The sequence below is a fragment of the Pseudophryne corroboree genome, chromosome 11 (assembly GCF_028390025.1).
Source record: "Pseudophryne corroboree isolate aPseCor3 chromosome 11, aPseCor3.hap2, whole genome shotgun sequence".
Classification (NCBI taxonomy): Eukaryota; Metazoa; Chordata; class Amphibia; order Anura; family Myobatrachidae; genus Pseudophryne; species Pseudophryne corroboree.
Genome location: NC_086454.1, coordinates 296,260,623 through 296,282,126, shown reverse-complemented (window position 1 = coordinate 296,282,126; position 21,504 = coordinate 296,260,623). Strand labels below are relative to the sequence as shown.

The 21,504-nt window shown below is 48.1% G+C and overlaps 1 protein-coding gene across 1 annotated transcript in view; it reads right to left on the bottom strand.

The window, feature by feature from the left end:
- LOC134970191 (IST1 homolog) overlaps window positions 1-21,504 on the bottom strand; it is a 52,492-nt gene that overhangs the window by 18,531 nt on the left and 12,457 nt on the right. The window contains exons 5-7 of the mRNA XM_063946212.1: window positions 20,552-20,635; window positions 17,361-17,468; window positions 2,143-2,247 (exon numbers count right to left, since the gene is read on the bottom strand). Of these exons, the coding sequence (XP_063802282.1) occupies window positions 2,143-2,247; window positions 17,361-17,468; window positions 20,552-20,635 (297 nt within the window). The remainder of the gene's footprint in view (window positions 1-2,142; window positions 2,248-17,360; window positions 17,469-20,551; window positions 20,636-21,504) is intronic.

The window sequence follows — 21,504 nt, the reverse complement described above, 5'->3', positions numbered from 1 at the left end:
CACCTCCATATACACATACTTACCTTATGTTCCCACGCAGGTCGGTCCTCTTCTCCAGTAGAATCCATGGTGTACCTGTAGAAAAAATTATACTCACATAATCCAGTGTTTTCGGCTCCTCGGTAAATCCTTTTGTAATCCACGTACTTGAAAAAATAAAAAAACGGATACCCGACCACGAACTGAAAGGGGACCCATGTTTTCACATGGGCCCCCTTTCCCCGAATGCCAGAAACCCACTCTGACTGATGTCTAAGTGGGTTTCTTCAGCCAATCAGGGAGCGCCACGTTGTGGCACCCTCCTGATCGGCTGTGTGCTCCTGTACTGTATGACAGGCGGCACACGGCAGTGTTACAATGTAGCGCCTATGCGCTCCATTGTAACCAATGGTGGGAACTTTCAGGTCAGCGGTTGACCGAAAGTGACCTCACCGCTGACCTGAAAGTTCCCACCATTGGTTACAATGGAGCGCATAGGCGCTACATTGTAACACTGCCGTGTGCCGCCTGTCATACAGTACAGGAGCACACAGCCGATCAGGAGGGTGCCACAACGTGGCGCTCCCTGATTGGCTGAAGAAACCCACTTAGACATCAGTCAGAGTGGGTTTCTGGCATTCGGGGAAAGGGGGCCCATGTGAAAACATGGGTCCCCTTTCAGTTCGTGGTCGGGTATCCGTTTTTTTATTTTTTCAAGTACGTGGATTACAAAAGGATTTACAGAGGAGCCGAAAACACTGGAATATGTGAGTATAATTTTTTCTACAGGTACACCATGGATTCTACTGGAGAAGAGGACCGACCTGCGTGTGAACATAAGGTAAGTATGTGTATATGGAGGTGTGGATGGATGTATTAAAGTTATACTTTCAAGGTGTGTGTAATGTCTTTATTGGGGTATTTTTTTAGTAGTAGTACTACAGGTACCAGCGGGCCCATTTTTCCGCCGCATGCTGGTACTTGTGGTTCTCCAAGTACCAGCTTGCGGGGGAGGCTTGCTGGGCCTTGTAGTACTGCTACTAAAAACAATATAAAACACTTATCACAAAGGCTATCAGCCCCCCATCCGCAGCCCATTGGATGGGGGGGGGGGGGACAGCCTCGGGCTTCACCCCTGGCCCTTGGGTGGCTGGGGGGGACGACCCCTTGATTAAAGGGGTCCCCACTCCCCCACGGTACCCCGGCCAGGGGTGACTAGTTGGATATTTGATGCCACGGCCGCAAGGCACTGTATAAAAGTGACCCGCGGCTGTGGCATTATCTGTCCAGCTAGTGGAGCCCGGTGCTGGTTTCAAAAATACGGGGGACCCCTACTCTTTTTGTCCCCCGTATTTTTGGAACCAGGACCAGGCGCAGAGCCCGATGCTGGTTGCTTAAATATGGGGGAACCCCTGTCCATTTTTTCCCCATATTTCTGCAACCAGGATCGGCTCAAAGAGCCCGAGGCTGGTTTGCCTTAGGAGGGGGGACCCCACGCAATTTTTTTTCCAGAAAATTTAGAACATTTCCCCCCCCCCCTTCCCACTGAAAAACATGCACGGATCTCATGGATCCGTGCATGCCTATACAAACACGGGATAAAAAAGCAGGTCTGTTTTTTTTTAGCACTTTTTCACGATTTGTATTTTATCACGGCAGTGTTTGGCTATTGTCGGCAGTGTTTGTGTTTTGCACTTTTTAGTAAATTCCCGATTTCTAACAAATTGCAGGCGTATTTGACCGATGGTGTATTGATTCGTGATTTTTTCCTAGGACTTCCAAAATATTACGAATGCCCTCATCACTGCCGTGATTTTTGCTTAGTAAATTACCGAGATGACACTTTGATGAAAAAACGGCATCTCGGTCAAAATCGGGACCTTAGTAAATATACCCCTCTGTCTGTCCGTCTGTCTGTCTGGTGTGTGTGTGTATATGTATATGTATATATATATATATATATATATATATGTATATGTATATGTATATGTATATATATATATACAGTATAAGAGATTAACCTGAAAAAAATTACATTTTTGTTTTAATCAAATCCCATGACTGTTAATGTCCACATCAATTGTGACCTCTCTCACCCCTCTCATTGGGTTCTTATCTCCCACAACACTGTATTGTGTACTAATTTCTTTTTTATGAACGCACATTGTTTTGAGGATACGGGCAGACTGGGGAGTCTTGGTTTGAGCTGCCAGCTCCGGCTTCGAAGGGATTAAATCCGATACCGTCAAACCTTGGGGACGCGTCCACCTAATGAGAGGGAAAAACATCTCAGTACAAAAACTGGATGATGAAAATAGAACCCTATAGCTCCAACGTGCCGTTTAATAAACCACGTGTGTAAAAGGAATAACTGTGTTCTACCAGTACTGACGAGCAGGATTATACTGGCCCACAGGAGTACAGGTGGAACCCTTGGTGGGCCCCACTGTATGGAGGCCCACCTCCCCCTCTAAGAATCAGGTTCCAGACTGTGCACTTGAATTATATATTATACATATGTTACCTTATCCTGCACAGGACTATGGTGTATTTTCTACAGTGCATTGCTGTTATTAATCTGGAACATTATCATGCCAGCACTAGCAGTATTTATTTTATATATATATATATATATATATATATACACATATATTAGTGATGAGCGGGTTCGGTTTCTCGGAATCCGAACCCCCCCCCGAACTTCACCCATTTTACACGGTTCCGTGGCAGACTCGGATCCTCCCGCCTTGCTCGGCTAACCCGAGCGCGCCCGAACGTCATCATCCCGCTGTCGGATTCTCGCGAGATTCGTATTCTATATAAGGAGCCGCGCGTCGCCGCCATTTTCACTCGTGCATTGGAGATGATAGGGAGAGGATGTGCAGCGTTCTCTCAGTTTCTGTGCTCAGTGTGCTGCAAATATCTGTGCTCAGTGTGCTGCAAATATCTGTGCTCAGTGTGCTTGCAAATATCTGTGCTCAGTGTGCTGAAAATATCTACGTTCTCTGCCTGAAAAACACTCCATATCTGTGCTGCATTGTAGTATAGGAGGACAGTGCAGAATTTTGCTGACCAGTGACCACCAGTATTATATAGCAGTACGGTACAGTAGTCCACTGCTCTACCTACCTCTGTGTCATCAAGTATACTATCCATCCATACCTGTGGTGCATTTTAGGTGTGCGCAGTATATATAGTAGGAGGACAGTGCAGAATTTTGCTGACCACCAGAATATAATATATAGCAGTACGGTACAGTAGTCCACTGCTCTACCTACCTCTGTGTCGTCAAGTATACTATCCATCCATACCTGTGGTGCATTTTAGTTGTGCGCAGTATTATATAGTAGGAGGACAGTGCAGAATTTTGCTGACCACCAGTATATAATATATAGCAGTACGGTACAGTAGTCCACTGCTCTACCTACCTTGGTGTCGTCAAGTATACTATCCATCCATACCTGTGGTGCATTTTAGTTGTGCGCAGTATATTTAGTAGGAGGGCAGTGCAGAATTTTGCTGACCACCAGTATATAATATATAGCAGTACGGTACAGTAGGCCACTGCTCTACCTACCTCTGTGTCGTCAAGTATACTATCCATCCATACCTGTGGTGCATTTTAGTTGTGCGCAGTATTATATAGTAGGAGGACTGTGCAGAATTTTGCTGACCACCAGTATATAATATATAGCAGTACGGTACAGTAGGCCATTGCTATTGATATATTACTGGCATATAATTCCACACATTAAAAAATGGAGAACAAAAATGTGGAGGGTAAAATAGGGAAAGATCAAGATCCACTTCCACCTCGTGCTGAAGCTACTGCCACTAGTCATGGGCGAGACGATGAAATGCCATCAACGTCGTCTGCCAAGGCCGATGCCCAATGTCATAGTAGAGAGCATATAAAATCCAAAAAACAAAAGTTCAGTAAAATGACCCAAAAAAAAATCTAAATTAAAAGCATCTGATGAGAAGCGTAAACTTGCCAATATGCCATTTACGACACGGAGTGGCAAGGAACGGCTGAGGCCCTGGCCTATGTTCATGGCTAGTGGTTCAGATTCACATGAGGATGGAAGCACTCATCCTCTCGCTAGAAAAATGAAAAGACTTGAGCTGGCAAAAGCACAGCAAAGAACTGTGCGTTCTTCTAAATCACAAATCCCCAAGGAGAGTCCAATTGTGTCGGTTGCGATGCCTGACCTTCCCAACACTGGACGGGAAGAGGTGGCGCCTTCCACCATTTGCACGCCCCCTGCAAGTGCTGGAAGGAGCACCCGCAGTCCAGTTCCTGATAGTCAAATTGAAGATGTCACTGTTGAAGTACACCAGGATGAGGATATGGGTGTTGCTAGCGCTGAGGAGGAAATTGACAAGTAGGATTCTGATGGTGAGATGGTTTGTTTAAGTCAGGCACCCGGGGAGACACCTGTTGTCTGTGGGACGAATATGGCCATTGACATGCCTGGTCAAATTACAAAAAAAATCACCTCGTCGGTGTGGAATTATTTTAACAGAAATGCGGACAACATTTGTCAAGCCCTGTGTTGCCTTTGTCAAGCTGTAATAAGTAGGGGTAAGGACGTTAACCACCTCGGAACATCCTCCCTTATACGTCACCTGGAGCACATTCATCAGAAGTCATTGACAAGTTCAAAAACTTTGGGTGACAGCGGAAGCAGTCCACTGACAACTAAATCCCTTCCTCTTGTAACCAAGCTCCTGCAAACCACACCACCAACTCCCTCAGTGTCAATTTGCTCCTTAGACAGGAAAGCCAATAGTCCTGCAGGCCATGTCACTGTCAAGTCTGACGAGTCCTCTCCTGCCTGGGATTCCTCCGATGCATCCTTGAGTGTAACGCCTACTACTGCTGCTATTGTTGCTGCTGGGAGTCGATCGTCATCCCAGGGGGGAAGTCGGAAGACCACTTGTACTACTTCCAGTAAGCAATTGACTGTCCAACAGTCCTTTGCGAGGAAGATGAAATATCACAGCAGTCATCCTGCTGCAAAGCAGATAACTCAGGCCTTGGCAGCCTGGGTGGTGTTAAACGTGTGTCCGGTATCCACCGTTAATTCACAGGGAATTAGAGAATTAATTGAGTTAGTGTGTCCCCGGTACCAAATACCATCTAGGTTCCACTTCTCTAGGCAGGCGATACCGAAAATGTACACAGACCTCAGAAAAACAGTCACCAGTGTCCTAAAAAATGCAGTTGTACCCAATGTCCACTTAACCACGGACATGTGGACAAGTGGAGCAGGGCAGACTCAGGACTATATGACTGTGACAGACCACTGGGTAGATGTATTGCCTCCCGCAGCAAGAACAGCAGCGGCGGCACCAGTAGCAGCATCTCGCAAACGCCAACTCGTTCCTAGGCAGTCTAGGCTTTGTATCACCGCTCTCCATAAGAGGCACACAGCTGACAACCTCTTACGGAAACTGAGGAACATCATCGCAGAATGGCTTACCCCAATTGGACTCTCCTGGGGATTTGTGACATCGGACAACGCCACCAATATTGTGCGTGCATTACATGTGGGCAAATTCCAGCACGTCCCATGTTTTGCACATACATTGAATTTAGTGGTGCAGAATTATTTAAAAAACGACAGGGGCGTGCAAGAGATGCTGTCGGTTGCCCGAAGAATTGCGGGCCACTTTCGGCATTCAGCCACCACGTGCCGAAGACTGGAGCACCAGCAAACACTCCTGAACCTGCCCCGCCATCATCTGAAGCAAGAGGTGGTAACGAGGTGGAATTCAACCCTCTATATGCTTCAGAGGATGGAGGAGCAGCAAAAGGCCATTCAAGCCTATACAGCTGCCTACGATATAGGCAAAGGAGGGGGAATGCACCTGACTCAAGCGCAGTGGAGAATGATTTCAACGTTGTGCAAGGTTCTGCAACCATTTGAACTTGCCACACGTGAAGTCAGTTCAGACACTGCCAGGCTGAGTCAGGTCATTCCCCTCATCAGGCTTTTGCAGAAGAAGCTGGAGAGATTGAAGGAGGAGCTAAAACAGAGCGATTCCGCTAGGCATGTGGGACTTGTGGATGGAGCCCTTCATTCGCTTAACCAGGAAATGTTGAAATCAGAGCACTACATTTTGGCCACCGTGCTCGATCCTAGGTTTAAAGCCTACGTTGTATCTCTCCGGCAGACACAAGTCTGCAGAGTTGCAAAGACCTGCTGGTGAGACACTTGTCAAGTCAAGCGGAACGTGACCCGTAAACAGCTCCTCCTTCACATTCTCCCGCAACTGGGGCTGCAAGGAAAAGGCTAAGAATTCCGAGCCCACCCGCTGGCGGTGATGCAGGGCAGTCTGGAGCGAGTGCTGACATCTGGTCCGGACTGAAGGACCTGCCAACGATTACTGACATGTCATCTACTGTCACTGCATATGATTCTCTCACCATTGAAAGAATGGTGGAGGATTATATTAGTGACCGCATCCAAGTAGGCACGTCAGACAGTCCGTACATATACTGGCAGGAAAAAGAGGCAATTTGGAGGCCCTTGCACAAACTGACTTTATTTTACCTAAGTTGCCCCCCCCCCCTCCAGTGTGTACTCCGAAAGAGTGTTTAGTGCAGCCGCTCACCTTGTCAGCAATCGGCGTACGAGGTTACTTCCAGAAAATGTGGAGAAGATGATGATCATCAAAATGAATTATAATCAATTCATCCGTCGAGACATTCACCAGCAATTGCCTCCAGAAAGTAAACAGGGACCTGAGATGGTGGATTCCAGTGGGGACGAATTAATAATCTGTGAGGAGGGGGATGTACACAGTGAAAGGGGTGAGGAATCGGAGGATGAGGAGGAGGTGGACATCTTGCCTCTGTAGAGCCAGTTTGTGCAAGGAGAGATTGATTGCTTCTTTTTTGGTGGGGGCCCAAACCAACCAGTCATTTCAGTCACAGTCGTGTGGCAGACCCTGTCGCTGAAATGATAGGTTTGTTAAAGTGTGCATGTCCTGTTTATACAACATAAGGGTGGGTGGGAGGGCCCAAGGACAATTCCATCTTGCACCTCTTTTTTCTTTCATTTATCTTTGCATCATGTGCTGTTTGGGGACAATTTTTTGAAGTGCCATCCTGTCTGACACTGCAGTGCCACTCCTAGATGGGCCAGGTGTTTGTGTCGGCCACTTGGGTCACTTAGCTTAGCTTAGCCATCCAGCGACCTTGGTGCACCTCTTTTTTTTCTTTGCATCATGTGCTGTTTGGGGACTATTTTTTAAATCTGCAATCCTGTCTGACACTGCAGTGCCACTCCTAGATGGGCCAGGTGTTTGTGTCGGCCACTTGGGTCGCTTAGCTTAGTCATCCAGCGACCTCTGTGCAAATTTTAGGACTAAAAATAATATTGTGAGGTGTTCAGAATAGACTGGAAATGAGTGGAAATTATGGTTATTGAGGTTAATAATACTATGGGATCAAAATGACCCCCAAATTCTATGATTAAAGCTGTTTTTGAGTTTTTTTTGTAAAAAAAACCCGAATCTAAAACACACCCGAATCCGTCAAAAAATTTTCAGGGAGGTTTTGCTAAAACGCGTCCGAATCCAAAACACGGCTGCGGAACCCAATCCAAAACCAAAACACAAAGCAAAAATTTCCGGTGCACATCACTAATATATATATATATATATATATATATATATATATATATATATATATATATATATATATATATATATTTACAAGTGGTCCAGACCATGCATTCTCATATGTTTAGGCAAACCAATGTGGTGGCTGGCCACACCCCCCCTGGAGACTGGCCCCACCCCTAAATATGGGCCCCTATCACAGCATTCCCCTGTGGGACCTTCATTTACACTGCTGACAGGCATAGCCATATATAGGACACAATATGGCAAGATATTGAAACAAGAGGCCAACTGCCTCTCCTGCAAATGTGCCCAATCTTTATATATATCCAATTAGTAAATATGTCATTTGTAATCATGTTCCACCAACCATTGTATTTATCAATTCCAATACATGTCTCCTGCAAGGGTTCTGTTATATTTAAAGAGGGCACTTTTATTGTCTTTATTATCTGCTGGGGACATTGTCTATTGTAACTGTACTATTGTATTGCATATGTTGAGGTTGCACTGCAATTGTTTTCTTTTCTGCTGGTGGCAATGCCTGTTTTTATTGCACTATTTTAATCTATACTTTGTATTACATGTGATGCTTCAATAAAAAAATGTGTAATTTGTGCATTTCAATATTGTGTATAATTATTGTGCAATGGTTCGAGGAGACATATTTGTGCAGCATTTGTGTAATGTCATGGCCCAATGAAAATTTGGATTGGTGGTCTGGAGATGCAATTCAATCCCGCCTGCCCCCCAGTGACCTTCTGAGAACCTAAAGGAGCCAGTACAATCTTGTTGGGGCCCGTATAGGGCTTCAACCTTGCTAGGATCCATCAATTCTGGCGCCATAGTTGTCACATACCGTGTGATGGCTATACTTCTGTCCCTAGGCACAGAGCGGGTTACAAGGTCAGTATTCCATTACAATCTTTGATGTGAGGCCAATTACTGTAATTTCAAGTCAGTCCCGTGGCGTTTACAGGTTGCTTATGTTTATATTTGACTTTGATATAATTAAGGCTCTTGTGAAATTTAGATGTCTGCTTACTCTGCGATATAATATGTACTAATAAAACACCTGGAAGGAATAAAGGTTATTGTTTGAGCTCGCTAAACAAAACAAATTGCTGATGCCAGGTTCTAGGTTTATTCCAATGTTTAATTTAGAAGCGCCGCCTTCCCCTTCACACAGTAGAGGTAATTTACAGAGGGTCTGGGACTCAAGGTCGACACCAATTATGTTGACACCCATTAGGTCGACACCCATTGGTCGACAGTGGGTAGGTCGACACTAGAAATAGGTTGTGTCGGACATTAGGTCGACATGAACAAGGTGTGCCTTGGTACTCAGTAGTGTGCCTAGATTTCCACTGAGATGCAACAGGAGAAGCAACCTGAGAGGAAGAGGTCGGGACGGGTTGGGTGAAATGAGGGTGTCTCTCGTAGAGCATCGGAGCAATGCAGAAAATAAATTTCAGTTTATAGAGCAAGATTATTGCACTGTTCTTTTCTCGGTACGCCCAGTTTCACTTTCCTGTAGGACTTGGCTTACAGGAGATAAATATTACAATTGGTACTGTCCAGTGGCGGCAGCAGCGCTGACTACCTAGTGCAGGGGGGATGGGGGAGCCGCTAAGCACATATAATAAGATGATGCTCCACCATCATCATGGGTGATTTCAATATTGCTATTGATTGTCCTAAATCTGCTGCTCACGCCTCCAAACTACTCTCTCATCCTCTCCCAATGGACTGACTCCTCTACTCATCAGGAGGACCACTGCCTTGAGCTAGTATTCACCAGACTATGCTCCATTTCTGAACTCACTAACACTCCTTTCCCCCTCTCAGATCACAACCTTATCACCTGCATGCTCTCCTCCGTTAATTCAAACTCTGTGTTGCTGAAGTCCTCCAATCCTCCTCAAACCCGCAGAAATATTAACACAGTTATTCTTCAAGAACTTTCCACCTCACTCCAACAACTGCTTTCACCTATTTCTGCATTCACCTCTCCTGATATGGCGGTATCACACCTGAACCAGACTAGCCCTTGATGAAGTGGCTCCAGCTACCCATCACACTCCACGTAGGCCTAGATGTCAACCATGGCACTCTAAATTAACAAGACAACTACAAATACTCACACGTAAACTTGAACGTCAGTGGTGTAAATTTCGCATTTCAAGTGACTTCCTCACATATAAGACTGTCTACCACTCTTATAGAAATGCCCTGGACACTGCCAAACAAACATATTTCCAAACTCTTATCTCTGCTCAAGCCTCTAACCCCAAACGACTCTTTAATACATTTAAATCACTTCTGAATCCTCCCTCACCTACCCCACCAGCCACAATCAAGGCACAAGATCTTGCTTCCTACTTCAAAGAGAAGATTGATAAAATCCGAGATGAAATGGTATGCTCTTCGGCAGCCAGTGACCTGCTCAGTTCTTTACATGAACCCTCTGGCACTCTCTCTTCATTTGATCCCACAAATGAAGATGAAGTATCATCACTCTTCTCATCCTGCTTCCCTACTACCTCCTACTCTTGATCCTTTACCCTCACAAATAAGTAAAGCTCTGTCTCTGGTGCTCATCCCTACCTTAACTAACATCTCTAATCTCTCTCTCTCTCCACTGGTATTTTTCCTTCACTGTTCAAGCATGCAGTGATTACTCCCATTTTGAAAAACAAAAACAAAATTCTGACCCTAACTCTTTCTCAAACTACTGCCCTATCTCTCAGCTCCCTTGCCTCTCTAAGCTACTTGAGAGACTTGCCTACACTCGACACACACTCTTTCTTAACTCACACAATTTATTGGACCCACTTCAGTCAGGCTTCCGTTCCCAACACTCCACAGAGACAGCACTGATTAAAGTGGTTAATGACTCGGTCACTACTAAGTCTAAAGGTCATTACTCACTACTTATTCTTCTAGATCTATCTGCTGTCTTTGAAACTGTTGACCACTCTCTTCTCATACAAACACTACAATCCCTAGGTCTTAAAGACACAGCCCTTTCTTGGTTCCTATCCTGCCTATCTAATCGCTCCTTCAGTGTTCCCTTCTCTTAATCTACCTCCTCTTCGCTACCTCTTTCAGTTGGAGTACCGCAAGGCTCAGTCTTGGGTCCTCTGCTTTTCTCTATTCATACCTCATCTCTTGGTAAACTAATCAGCTCTTTTGGATTTCAGTATCATCTCTACGCAGATGATACTCAAATCTACCTATCCTCCCCTGATTTGTCCCTATCTGTACTGGTGCCTTGTCACTGAATGCCTTTCTGCCATTTCATCTTGGATGACATCTCGCCACCTCAAACTTAATATTTCAAAGACAGAGTTAATTATATTTCCACCGGCCAATAGTAGGTACCAACCTGATATCTCTATCACTGTTGAAAACTCGACTATCTACCCTACCCCACAAGCTCGCTGCCTAGATGTCATCCTTGACTCTGATCTGTCCTTTGTTCCCCACATTCAATCTGTCTCAAAATCATGTTACATGCATCTAAAAAACATATCCAAAATACGACCATACCTTACACAAGACACTGCTAAAATTATAATCCATGTTCTAATTATCTCCCGCATTGATTATTGCAATAGTCTCCTAACTGGTCTTCCCAAAACGAGACTCTCACCACTACAATCCATTCTGAATGCAGCTGCGAGGCTAATCTTCCTTGCTAGACGTTCATCATCTGCAGATCCACTCTGTCAGTCCCTCCATGGGTTACCTGTATTCTACCGTATTCAATATAAAATACTTGTACTCACACACAAGGCCATTAACCAAACTACACCAACATACATCACTTCGCTTATCTCAAAATATCTCCCAACCCGATCTCTTCACAAGATCTGCGTCTCTCATCCACACTCATTACTCGCTCCCACTCACGATTGCAGGACTTTCATCGGGCTGCACCCACTCTGTGGAATGCCCTTCCATGCACAATAAGACTCTCCTCTAGTCTCCAAACCTTCAAGCGTTCCCTGAAAACTCACCTCTTCAGGCAAGCGTATCAAATTCCAGAACCGCCCACATAACTTTCATAAACCTTCCTATCAAATTGCATCCACTCTGTACAGTCCACACATATCCTCACATGTCTTCTCATTCTTCACTTTCCCTTCCTCTCAACCCCGGTTCATCATTCATTGCTGTATGACCATATCATACAGCCCACCAAGAACCTTTGCAATCTGGCGGACAACTATGCAATAGATAGCACCTTTCCTTGTGTATCCATGCCTATTTTCCTATAGATTGTAAGCTTGCGAGCAGGACCTTCCTACCTCTATGACTGTTTGTTATTACCCAGTTTGTTATATCATTGTTATTTCCAATTATAAAGCACAACGGATTTTTTTGCGCTATATAAGAAACTGTTAACAAATAAAATAAATAATCTCCTATATAATAGCCCTATTCTGTGACCTTGTGATTCATTTGCTAACGCTGGGCGGAGTCACAACAGTGGGCGGAGTTATTCAAATGAGTCACAGAGATCTGGCCAAATCTACAGGAGACTAGGAGCAGAAGCAGATAGCATGGGCATTGGGCATGTCACAGACAGGGCTGCATACCTCCCAGCTTTCTGCAGGAGCTTTCTCCAGGCAGAAGGAGGGAAACACTCTGCGAAAAGGGGGCGTGGCTTCACGGGAGGGTCCCCGTTTTCGTCAGTGAGGGGGCATGCCCAGCGCTCTGTGAGCTGCTGGCATGCCCCCAGGGGCTGATTATGAGTCCGGGGGGCCCAGGGCACTTGAGACAGGGGAGCCCTATCTCATTGCTGTGCCTGCTGGGGGTTGGGGGCGTGGCCTAATCGCGGACCGCGCGGCCACGCCCCCTTATGCAAATTCCGATTTTTGTTTTTATTTTTTTAATGGGATTTTGGCCCCTCAGCTAGGGCTAAATCCAGAGGAGGTGGTCGCTCCCCCCTACACACCCGCACAGGGAGAAGAAAGCAGGGAGACTGCTGCCTCCCTGCAACACCACAGACCTGCCAATATGCAGCAGCGTGTGCTGACTGTAGCACAATGCTGCCACTGTTGCTGGCAGGACGGGGGGGGGGGGGGGAAGCTTCTGAGCTGGGACAGAGCTACTCCAGCCGGGGGGGCCTCTAAAACTGTGGGGCCAACGGTACGTATCCCCCGCCCCCCCTTAATCCGGCTCTGCTGCTGGAACCCCCCCATTAATCCGTACCCCCTGATGCCCCCTCTCCCTCTGTCTCCACTATTCACCGCTGCTCTGCTAAGCAGAACAGCGAGTACAGGAGCTTTCCAACTGCCCCCCCCCCACCGCAGGACACTGCGACCCGCGGGTGGGACAGCGGGACAGACCCCAAAAAATGGGACTGTCCCGCGAAAATCGGGACATTTGGGAGGTATGGGGGTGTGTGAGGGGTATGTCATACAGTCAGACGGACACCGGCTCACTGTGTGCTTGACCCCCCACATCGGCATACTCAGCAGGGTCTCTCTGGTGCGGAGGAGCGTCACTTTCTGACACACTCCACGCTTCTTAGCTGCAGTTTAGTGAGGCACCTGCCGCTGTGCAGGTTCCATACTGCCTCTGTTATCTCCAGCCCCGGCAACCCCACCGCTAGCTGCAGCGCTGCCACCCGCAGTGGAGTGCGCCCAGCTCATTCACACACTTTAGCTGGCGGGTAGCGCTGCAGAAATCCGAGCTGCTTGCAGGCTCTGACCCACTCCTCCCTCCAGCCGCAGCGTCTCCTGGGAGCTAACCAGTCACTCCCAGTCTCCCCTTACCACAGTGCCCGGAAGCCGTGAGGTCCGCGCCACGTGCATGCTATGACCCCCTCCTCCCTCCAGCCGCAGCATCTCCTGGGGGCTAACCAGTCATTTCCAGTCTCACCTTACCACAGTGCCCGGCAGCTGCGCGAGGTCTGCGGTGTGTGACTGAGGAGGGGGGGGGAGGGATGCGTACTGGCAGAGAAAGCAGGACTCCAGCCTGAGAGAGTCAGCCATGCCAAGTCTCCAGCAGCAGCAGATCCCAACAGGTTGGAATGGAACAACAGCAGCCAGCAGCAGTGACTCCGGTAAGACACATCTGTCTGTCACCACTGTTTTGTCTCTAATACCAGTCTCTCCCGTGCCCTGTGTTCTGTCATGTCCCTGGCCTTGCCCTGCCACCCTTATTCTGGCCCTTTCACCCTTATCCTGGCCCTGTCACCCTTATGCTGGCCCTGTTACCCCTATCCTGGCCCTGTCACCCCTGTGCTTGCCCTGTGAACCCTACACTGGCCCCGTCACCCCTGTCCTGGTCCTGCCGCCCCTACCCTGGCCCTGTCACCCCTATCCTGTCCCTATCATTTCTGTCCTGGCCCTGTCACCCCTGTCCTGGCCCTGTCACCCCTGTCCTGGCCCTGTCACCCCTGTCCTGGCCCTGTCACCCCTGTCCTGGCCCCGTCACCCCTGTCCTGGCCCCGTCACCCCTGTCCTGGCCCCGTCACCCCTGTCCTGGCCCCGTCAACCCTGTACTGACCCTGTCACCCCTGTCCTGGCCCTGTTACTGCATACCCTCCAACTACCTTTTATGGCATGTACAGTACCCGCAGCGCCTCCAGACCTCTCCCCAATGCACCACACCTCCGCACCTTCCCCTCCACCACATGCGGCACTCCACCCCTCCCCCACATGCTGTGCCTCCAGACCCCCTACACCACCCGTGGCTCCCACTCCACCCCTTCACCACCCACAGCACCTCCAGGCCCCTTCCACCATTCACCCCCCTTATACGTCTCCCCCCACACCTGCCCCCCTCCACCCGCAGCATCTGCAGACACCCTCCTCCATCAGCGGTCCCCCCCTCACCCACCCCTCCCCCACCAATGGCACCCCTGCACCTGCCCCTCCACCACCTGCAGCACCTCCGGACCTCCTTTCCCATCCGCCGCAACACCCGTACCTGCCCCTACCCTACCCATGGTGCCTGCGGTCCCCTACCCAACCCCCGGCACACCCGTCCCTTCCCATCCCACAGCACCTCCGGAACCCTTCACCCATCCACAACATCCCCACACCTGCCCCTCTCCCACCCGTGGCACCCCTGCCCCTCCCCCACCTGCGGTGCCTCCGGACCCCTCCCCCATCTGCATCCCCCACTCCTCTGCCCCTCCCCCACGTTCAGCACCTCCCGAACCTTCCCCATCCGGGCCCCACCCCCACTTCTGCCTCCCCTCCACCCGCAGCATCTACAGACACCATCCGCAGTCCCCCCCGCACCCGCTACATTCTGTACATCGTGCCCTGCAGGTGCTGTTCACGCCGTCGCAAGGGGCTGCGCCTCCTTCACCATCGCACGCCCTTTCATTGTGCAATATTTAACCACTAACAAAGGAATGCAGGTAATACTCCATATAATACAAATATTAAACCCCAGAAAGGCATGCAAGGGTTAAGGGGGCGTAGCCCCTTGCGACGGTGTGAAGAGCGCCCGTAGGGCGCGATGAAGCACCTAGTATAAACATACATGTGTAGAGGTATGTAATATATGCGCTGGCATGTCCGGATTGGCAATGGCACTGTATACCACAGCCACCGTGCAGAACTCAGGACTCAGCATTAGGCTTTCCTCTCTTGAGCCCGCCCCCAGACTCTCATTGGCTAGTTCACAGGAGTCTGTGGGCAGCCGCTGCTGGTACTGTCCCTGGAAATTAGAAACATTTGGCAGCTATGTCAGTGACAGTCAGGGGTAGATTTCTCACAAGGCAACCTAGGTGCCTGCCTAGGGCCTGGCGGATCCCAAGGGGGCCATGGCTGGGCCCCACGAAATCCGGCCAGTCCATGATCCATCACAAAGGCTGGCTTCTAGATAAATGTTTTGTAGAGACTCAGTAACGGGGCTCAGACCAGTATTAATATCAATATCACTAATACTGGCACTGGGCTCATTTATTGTGCCTCTGCTAAACATTCCCAGAGGATCACTGTCTGCAGTGCATCGGAGGACCCGCCTCCCAGCCCCAGGACAACAGCGTGATGATTGAATTATTACAGGTATATTGTAATATACATCATGATTCATTTACCATCATCAATTCAAGGTGATGGTAGATGTACCAATTATTTCTTTATGTTATTGTGCCCAGATACTTGTAATTTAAGGCAGTCCTGTATACTCCTCACCTACCACAAAAGATAAATCCTATAGTGTAATAATAAAAACAAAGGGAGGGGGGCAAACCGGTATCTTACCTAGGTCCCCATGAGGTCTAAATCCGACTCTGGTGATGGGTGAACTGTAAGACCTCATGGTTGTGGTAAGTATATAAAGTGAATGAGCCTTCTGTGATCAGCCTGTAGGCGTCAGATACGGTTCTCTACTGTAAGTAATGCAGCTGATTGGCCTAATGTTGATAGCAGATTCGGAGGCCCTAAACCACTGCAATGTTTGATTATCTGGTCGTATCGTTATGTAAAATAACGCAGGTTCCAGACGTCCCTGTCTGAGCTGTGCCTGGATTAGTAATGGCATAGTCTCAGCTGCATGCCACCCTGCCTTTATGTATTTCAGGGAGGAAATTTACTATGAATCGATTTTTGGGAGAGTTTATAAATCGCCATAATCGCCCCTTATCGCCGGAACAAAAATCGCACATTTACTAACAAGCGTTTTGGCTTGCATCTTGTCTTTCGATGGTGTGTGTGGCCGAATTGTACAATGTGCGATTTGTATCGATTTGGCGGTTTTCACATGGAAAATTGCACTTGAATGCACAGTAAAATGCCTCAGAAGTCGCATGCCAACACAAAATCGCACCACAAGTCAAAGGCTCTGCGGCACCCCTACCTGCTGGTTCCTCTGTTCTGTTTCTTGGTCCTGGGCCCTGTCAATCAGCTGGTGCAGGCCACATAAAATCACTGACTAGCTCCAGGTTAAATAATAACAGCACTCAGCTATGGTTGCCAGCAGCTGACGTATTTATAATAGGTGCAGTATGTGCGGTGCACATGGGCCCTGAGTCCAGGAGGGCTCACACCGCATACGCTGCGCCCATTTCTACTTACCACTCCGGAGTCCCATGCCAATGGCAGCAGAGCTGCAGAAATCTCTGGATAAATCGCACTGAGACCATTTTCCTGGAGTTCTGTGCATGTGCCATAGATAAATCACTGGGAAAATGGCCACCACGCCATTTTTCCGAAGATCTGCACATGTATATTAGAGTCTGAGCAGTGCAGGGCTTAGACTCTACAGCACTGCCGGCAGAGGGGGCCCAGACGGAGAAGGTTTGACACGTCCAGTCCCTGGTGCTGCAGGTGATTTGGGGGGGCTTTTATTAGAATTCTGATTGGTTTAGCCATAATTTAAATGGTTGTCACATGTGTCTTTTTGAAAGTGGTGCATTGAGGTGCACTTTTTGTGTGATCTTGGTGGGGCTTTTGATAGGACTTAGGCAAAAAAATAAAAGTTTATTACACGTCAACATGCAAAAATATCAGTGCATGGATTTTGTGCATTGAGGTGTGATTTTGATGCAATGAATTTGTGTGCATTTGCAAAGATGATTTTTAGTAAATGTGCGATTTCCATTGATACCAAAGTTACGTTGACGATGTTTGTACTAATGGTGATTTGCTTCAAGGAGTTTAATGCCTTTCTATACTGCCCCCCCCCCCCCCCCAAAAAAAAAGATATTTTTTTTTTAAATTGCCAGTGCAGTGGAATACTATTAACAGTAAAAGCTTTATCCCCACTTTTGTACTCACCATGATTTCATCTGGCTCATACTCTACATTGAACTCTTTTGCTATATCAGACAGATATCTCTCCACCAGGGACTTGGAAAGAGGTTTGGTACCCAGCGACTGTATGACCTGGGGAGAAGGAATGTGTTAGGGCAGTGAGGAAGGGGCATGATGTGGGTGGGCTGCCATATTGTTCAGTTTATAAACAGCTATTGATTTCTTATATTGGGGTTAATGTCGTTTTATGGGCCTAATTCAGCATGGATCGCTATTCAGAGAATCACAAATCGAGCGATTATCATGTGATTGTGCATGTATAGCATTTGCACTGTGCACGCATGAGGGGCAATAGCGACAGAAAATGCGTACAGATCATAATTGCAATTTAGCCGCTGTTTGACTGACAGGAAGCCGGCATTTCTGGGCGGAAACCTGCCATTTTCTGGGTGTGTCAGAAAAAATGCAGGCATGCCCAGGCGTTTTTGAGGAGGGTTTCTGACGTCAGCGCAGACCACTTCCAGGCCGTCTCAGTCGCAGATTAGTGGCAGCCTCAGACCTACTCACATTTGCTCAGATGGTAAAAAATCTGTGATGTTCCGGGAATTGTGTATGCATCTGCGAATGGATAGCGTTCTGCGATGCATTCGCAAACTTGCACAGGGCGTTGTGTCTCCTTGTTGGGGCGGCACCTTTCTACTCGCAGACAACTGCAATTTCTCAGAATAATGACCCATGCTGAATTAGGCCCCAAGTATTGTAAATTAAACATATGGGCCATTATGTAAAATCCTGCAAGAAGAAGAAACCTGTGATAGATAGACAGATAGATAGATAGATAGCTAGATGCTTATGTTGGTTCCTGACCTGTTTTAGCATATTCTCTTTACCATCGGTCAAACCCTCATTTACCTCTCTCGGCAGAACTGTGGAATATACTATCATTATCTATAACCATATGAAATGCACAATTATTACTGATCATAACACATTTCACCAGGCCAGCAATATGTGCCTGACTCAGGGATGGGTGCAGTGACAATGTTGTACACAGTGGAATGATGTTTCCTGTTGCACCTGCGTGTAAGTGGCACTGCACATGTGCAGCGATGGTGTTGTGTCAGGGGTCGCAGGAAGGATTTATTCACAAAGTGACGGACAGGCAGGGGCTGCTTATGGGAGGTAACGGGGGAGTGGCTACTCGCAAACAGCCATGTAAGCGTTTCTGGTGCGTGTCAGATATTGCAACTGTGATCCCGTACATAGTTACAATGGCTTACTTCCAGCGACCTTGTAGCGCGACCATAGGGTCACTCAGAAGGTCAGTGACTGGCTGATGTGCATCTGATGTCTGTGTCTTCATGGGGTCGTGGATTCAGTTTAGAGGAATAGTGGACAAGACAAGTAATAATACAGCATGATAGTGTGGGCCAGGAACAGGAACGAGTGTATCAGTAACAACAACACTGCTGGGGGTTTCATAGGTAACGCGTCATAGACAACAATGTCACAGGTGTAACTCTCAGCCATCTCTGAGCCTGTGCTTGAAATCAGACTATTAATAAAAGGGGCCATAAGATTGTGACAAGAGTTCTGGAGAAAGCGGCATGTTGCGACACATAGGGGGTCACTCAGATCTGGGCTAAAGTTAGCACATCTACGATCAGGAACTCAGACATGCGGGGGGACACCCAGCACAGGGATAGTCCGCCCCGCATGTCAAGCCCTACCTTCCTGCACAGGTACAAAAGAATTGCACGGCGGTGATGCTTTTGTGCCTGGCGACTAGGTCCCTGCCAGCGCAGCTCCTGTGCGCTGGCAGGCCGCTACTCACTGCGTCCCGGGTCGCAGCGCCTGCATCTGACGTCATGCAGCCGCGGCGGCCCGCCCCTCCGTTGTCCGGACAACGCCCTGCCAACGTCATTCTAACGCCGTTGGCACGCCCCTCCTGCCTCGCAACTGCCTCTGCCTGTCAATCAGGTAGAGGCGATCGCACCAGTGAGATGCTGTTTGCACTCCACAAAGTGATTCAGGCTGCGATCACTGACGCTGCAGCGATGCAGTCTGAATTACCCCCATAACTCATTGTACTTAAGGGGGAGATGTATCAAACAGTGAAAAGAAAGGAGAAGTGGACCAGCGGAAAAGTTGCCCATGGCAACCAATCAGTTTTTACCTATCATTTTATAGATTGTACTTGATAAAAGCTACATTGAAAGTGATTGGTTGCTATGGACATCTTCTGCACTGGTCCACGTCTCCCCTCTCATCACTATGTAAAATGTAAAAGTTACCAATGGCGAATGGCAGAGAGCAAACAGGATCACACCCTATCAGGACTGGAGAAACATTGCCTAGTCTGGTCAATCCTGGTTCCAGGGATCAGGCTGCGACAACTGTGAGAAGCTGGGTACACACCTACCTGACTTGACCGAGAACTCGCCTTCGTGCCGTCATAGTGGGTAATTCAGGTAGGTATATACAGTTACCAATTGGGCGCTGAATATATCGATCCTGTCATCCAGCTGGGCAGGCATTTTAATTTGCCCTGCAGCCAGTATACGGGCAGTCGGCGGGTTGCCAGTACACACTGCCAGATGCACCGATATATCTGCAGATATATCGGCCATTGGCTGTGCTGCAAGGCCATGCAATATGTCCGTGAATGCCGGCACCCTACCGATATATTGTCCGTTTGATCGAACGGACAATATATTGCCTAGTATGTATCTAGCTTAAGGGGTCTATTCATGAAGCAGTGAAAAGGGTGGAGAAGTGAGCCAGTTGTCCATGGCAACCAATCAGTATTGAAGTAACATTTATAATTTGCATACTATAAAAGTATACAGAGCAGCTGATTGGTTGCCATGAGCAACTTCTCCACTGGCTCACTTCTCCATTTTTATCACTGCTTAGTACATCTCCTCCTTATATTCTCTTATTAGGCTACGTGCCAGATGTCTAGCATGAAGGCTGTTGGTGGCAGTGTAATGATGTGGTCTGGAAGGCATTGGTTCCTTGATATAGATACACATTTGCATGCTGCCACTTCTCTGAGCATCACTGCCCATGAGATGCATCTACTCATGGCAATAATATAGGAAAGCTTTGGAATGGTACCAGTGACACTTCAGGTTCTAGGTGGGAAACGTGTTTGTAACCCCACATTGCACATCCCTGGTAATGGGTACATAGAACATACATCTCACACCTACTTTATCGTTGACTGTTCCAAGCTTATTTGACCGACAGAGATTGCCATATTCCTTGCTAAAGTTATGACACAGCTGACTGGCTGCCTGCAATACAATCAGCATGGTCATGTAATCACAGTACATTAGGCGGCTTATATGCTGCTATATTAGCCAATCTTCATTACTTAAACACACCCATATATTCATTTTCCATAAAGCACATACATCAGAGCAGGAGTGTAGCTACACCTACAGAGAGGATGCAATCAAATTGCCGGCTGTTGGGATCCCGGCGGTCAGGATACCGACGGCGGAATACTGACAGCCGACATTGCTGGCAGCCGGAGTCCCAGCGCACAGGGGCTATTCCCATTCATGGGTGTCCACAACACTCATAGAGTGGGAATAGAACCTGTGGCGAACGCAGCGAGCCACTAAGTCCGCAAGGGGACTCTTAGCACTTGCTGCGCTGCCGGCATTCTGGCGGGCGGGATGCCACTGACGGGATCTTAACAGCCGGCATCCCACCCTCTGGTAAATAGTATGTATTCCCTACAGAGGCCCCATAGCAAATCTTCCATTACTTAGAGTGGAGCGGGCGCTCCCTTCCTGAGCCCCGTGGGCTGCTTTTCATTTCTTAGCAGTGTGCTGGGGATGGTCTGGGGATGTCCGAGCAGGCTCAGCACAACCACGCCTCCTCCCAGCATCAGTGAGGAGAGACGGAGCCGCCCGGGACAGCAGATGTGCCGCTCTGTAGCAGCACACAGCTAAGAAATAAAAAGCCATCTATGTGACTGAGTAGGAGAGCATCCGCCTGCTGGAAGTAACTGGGTGCAGGGGAGGGACAGGCCTCTTACCAGCGCCCGGACGCACCCCTTGAACCATCTATAGCTACTCCCCTACATCAGAATGCAAACAACACTTTTTTAGCCTATACAACCTTTATACATGCATTTTGTCACCTACATGTGGTG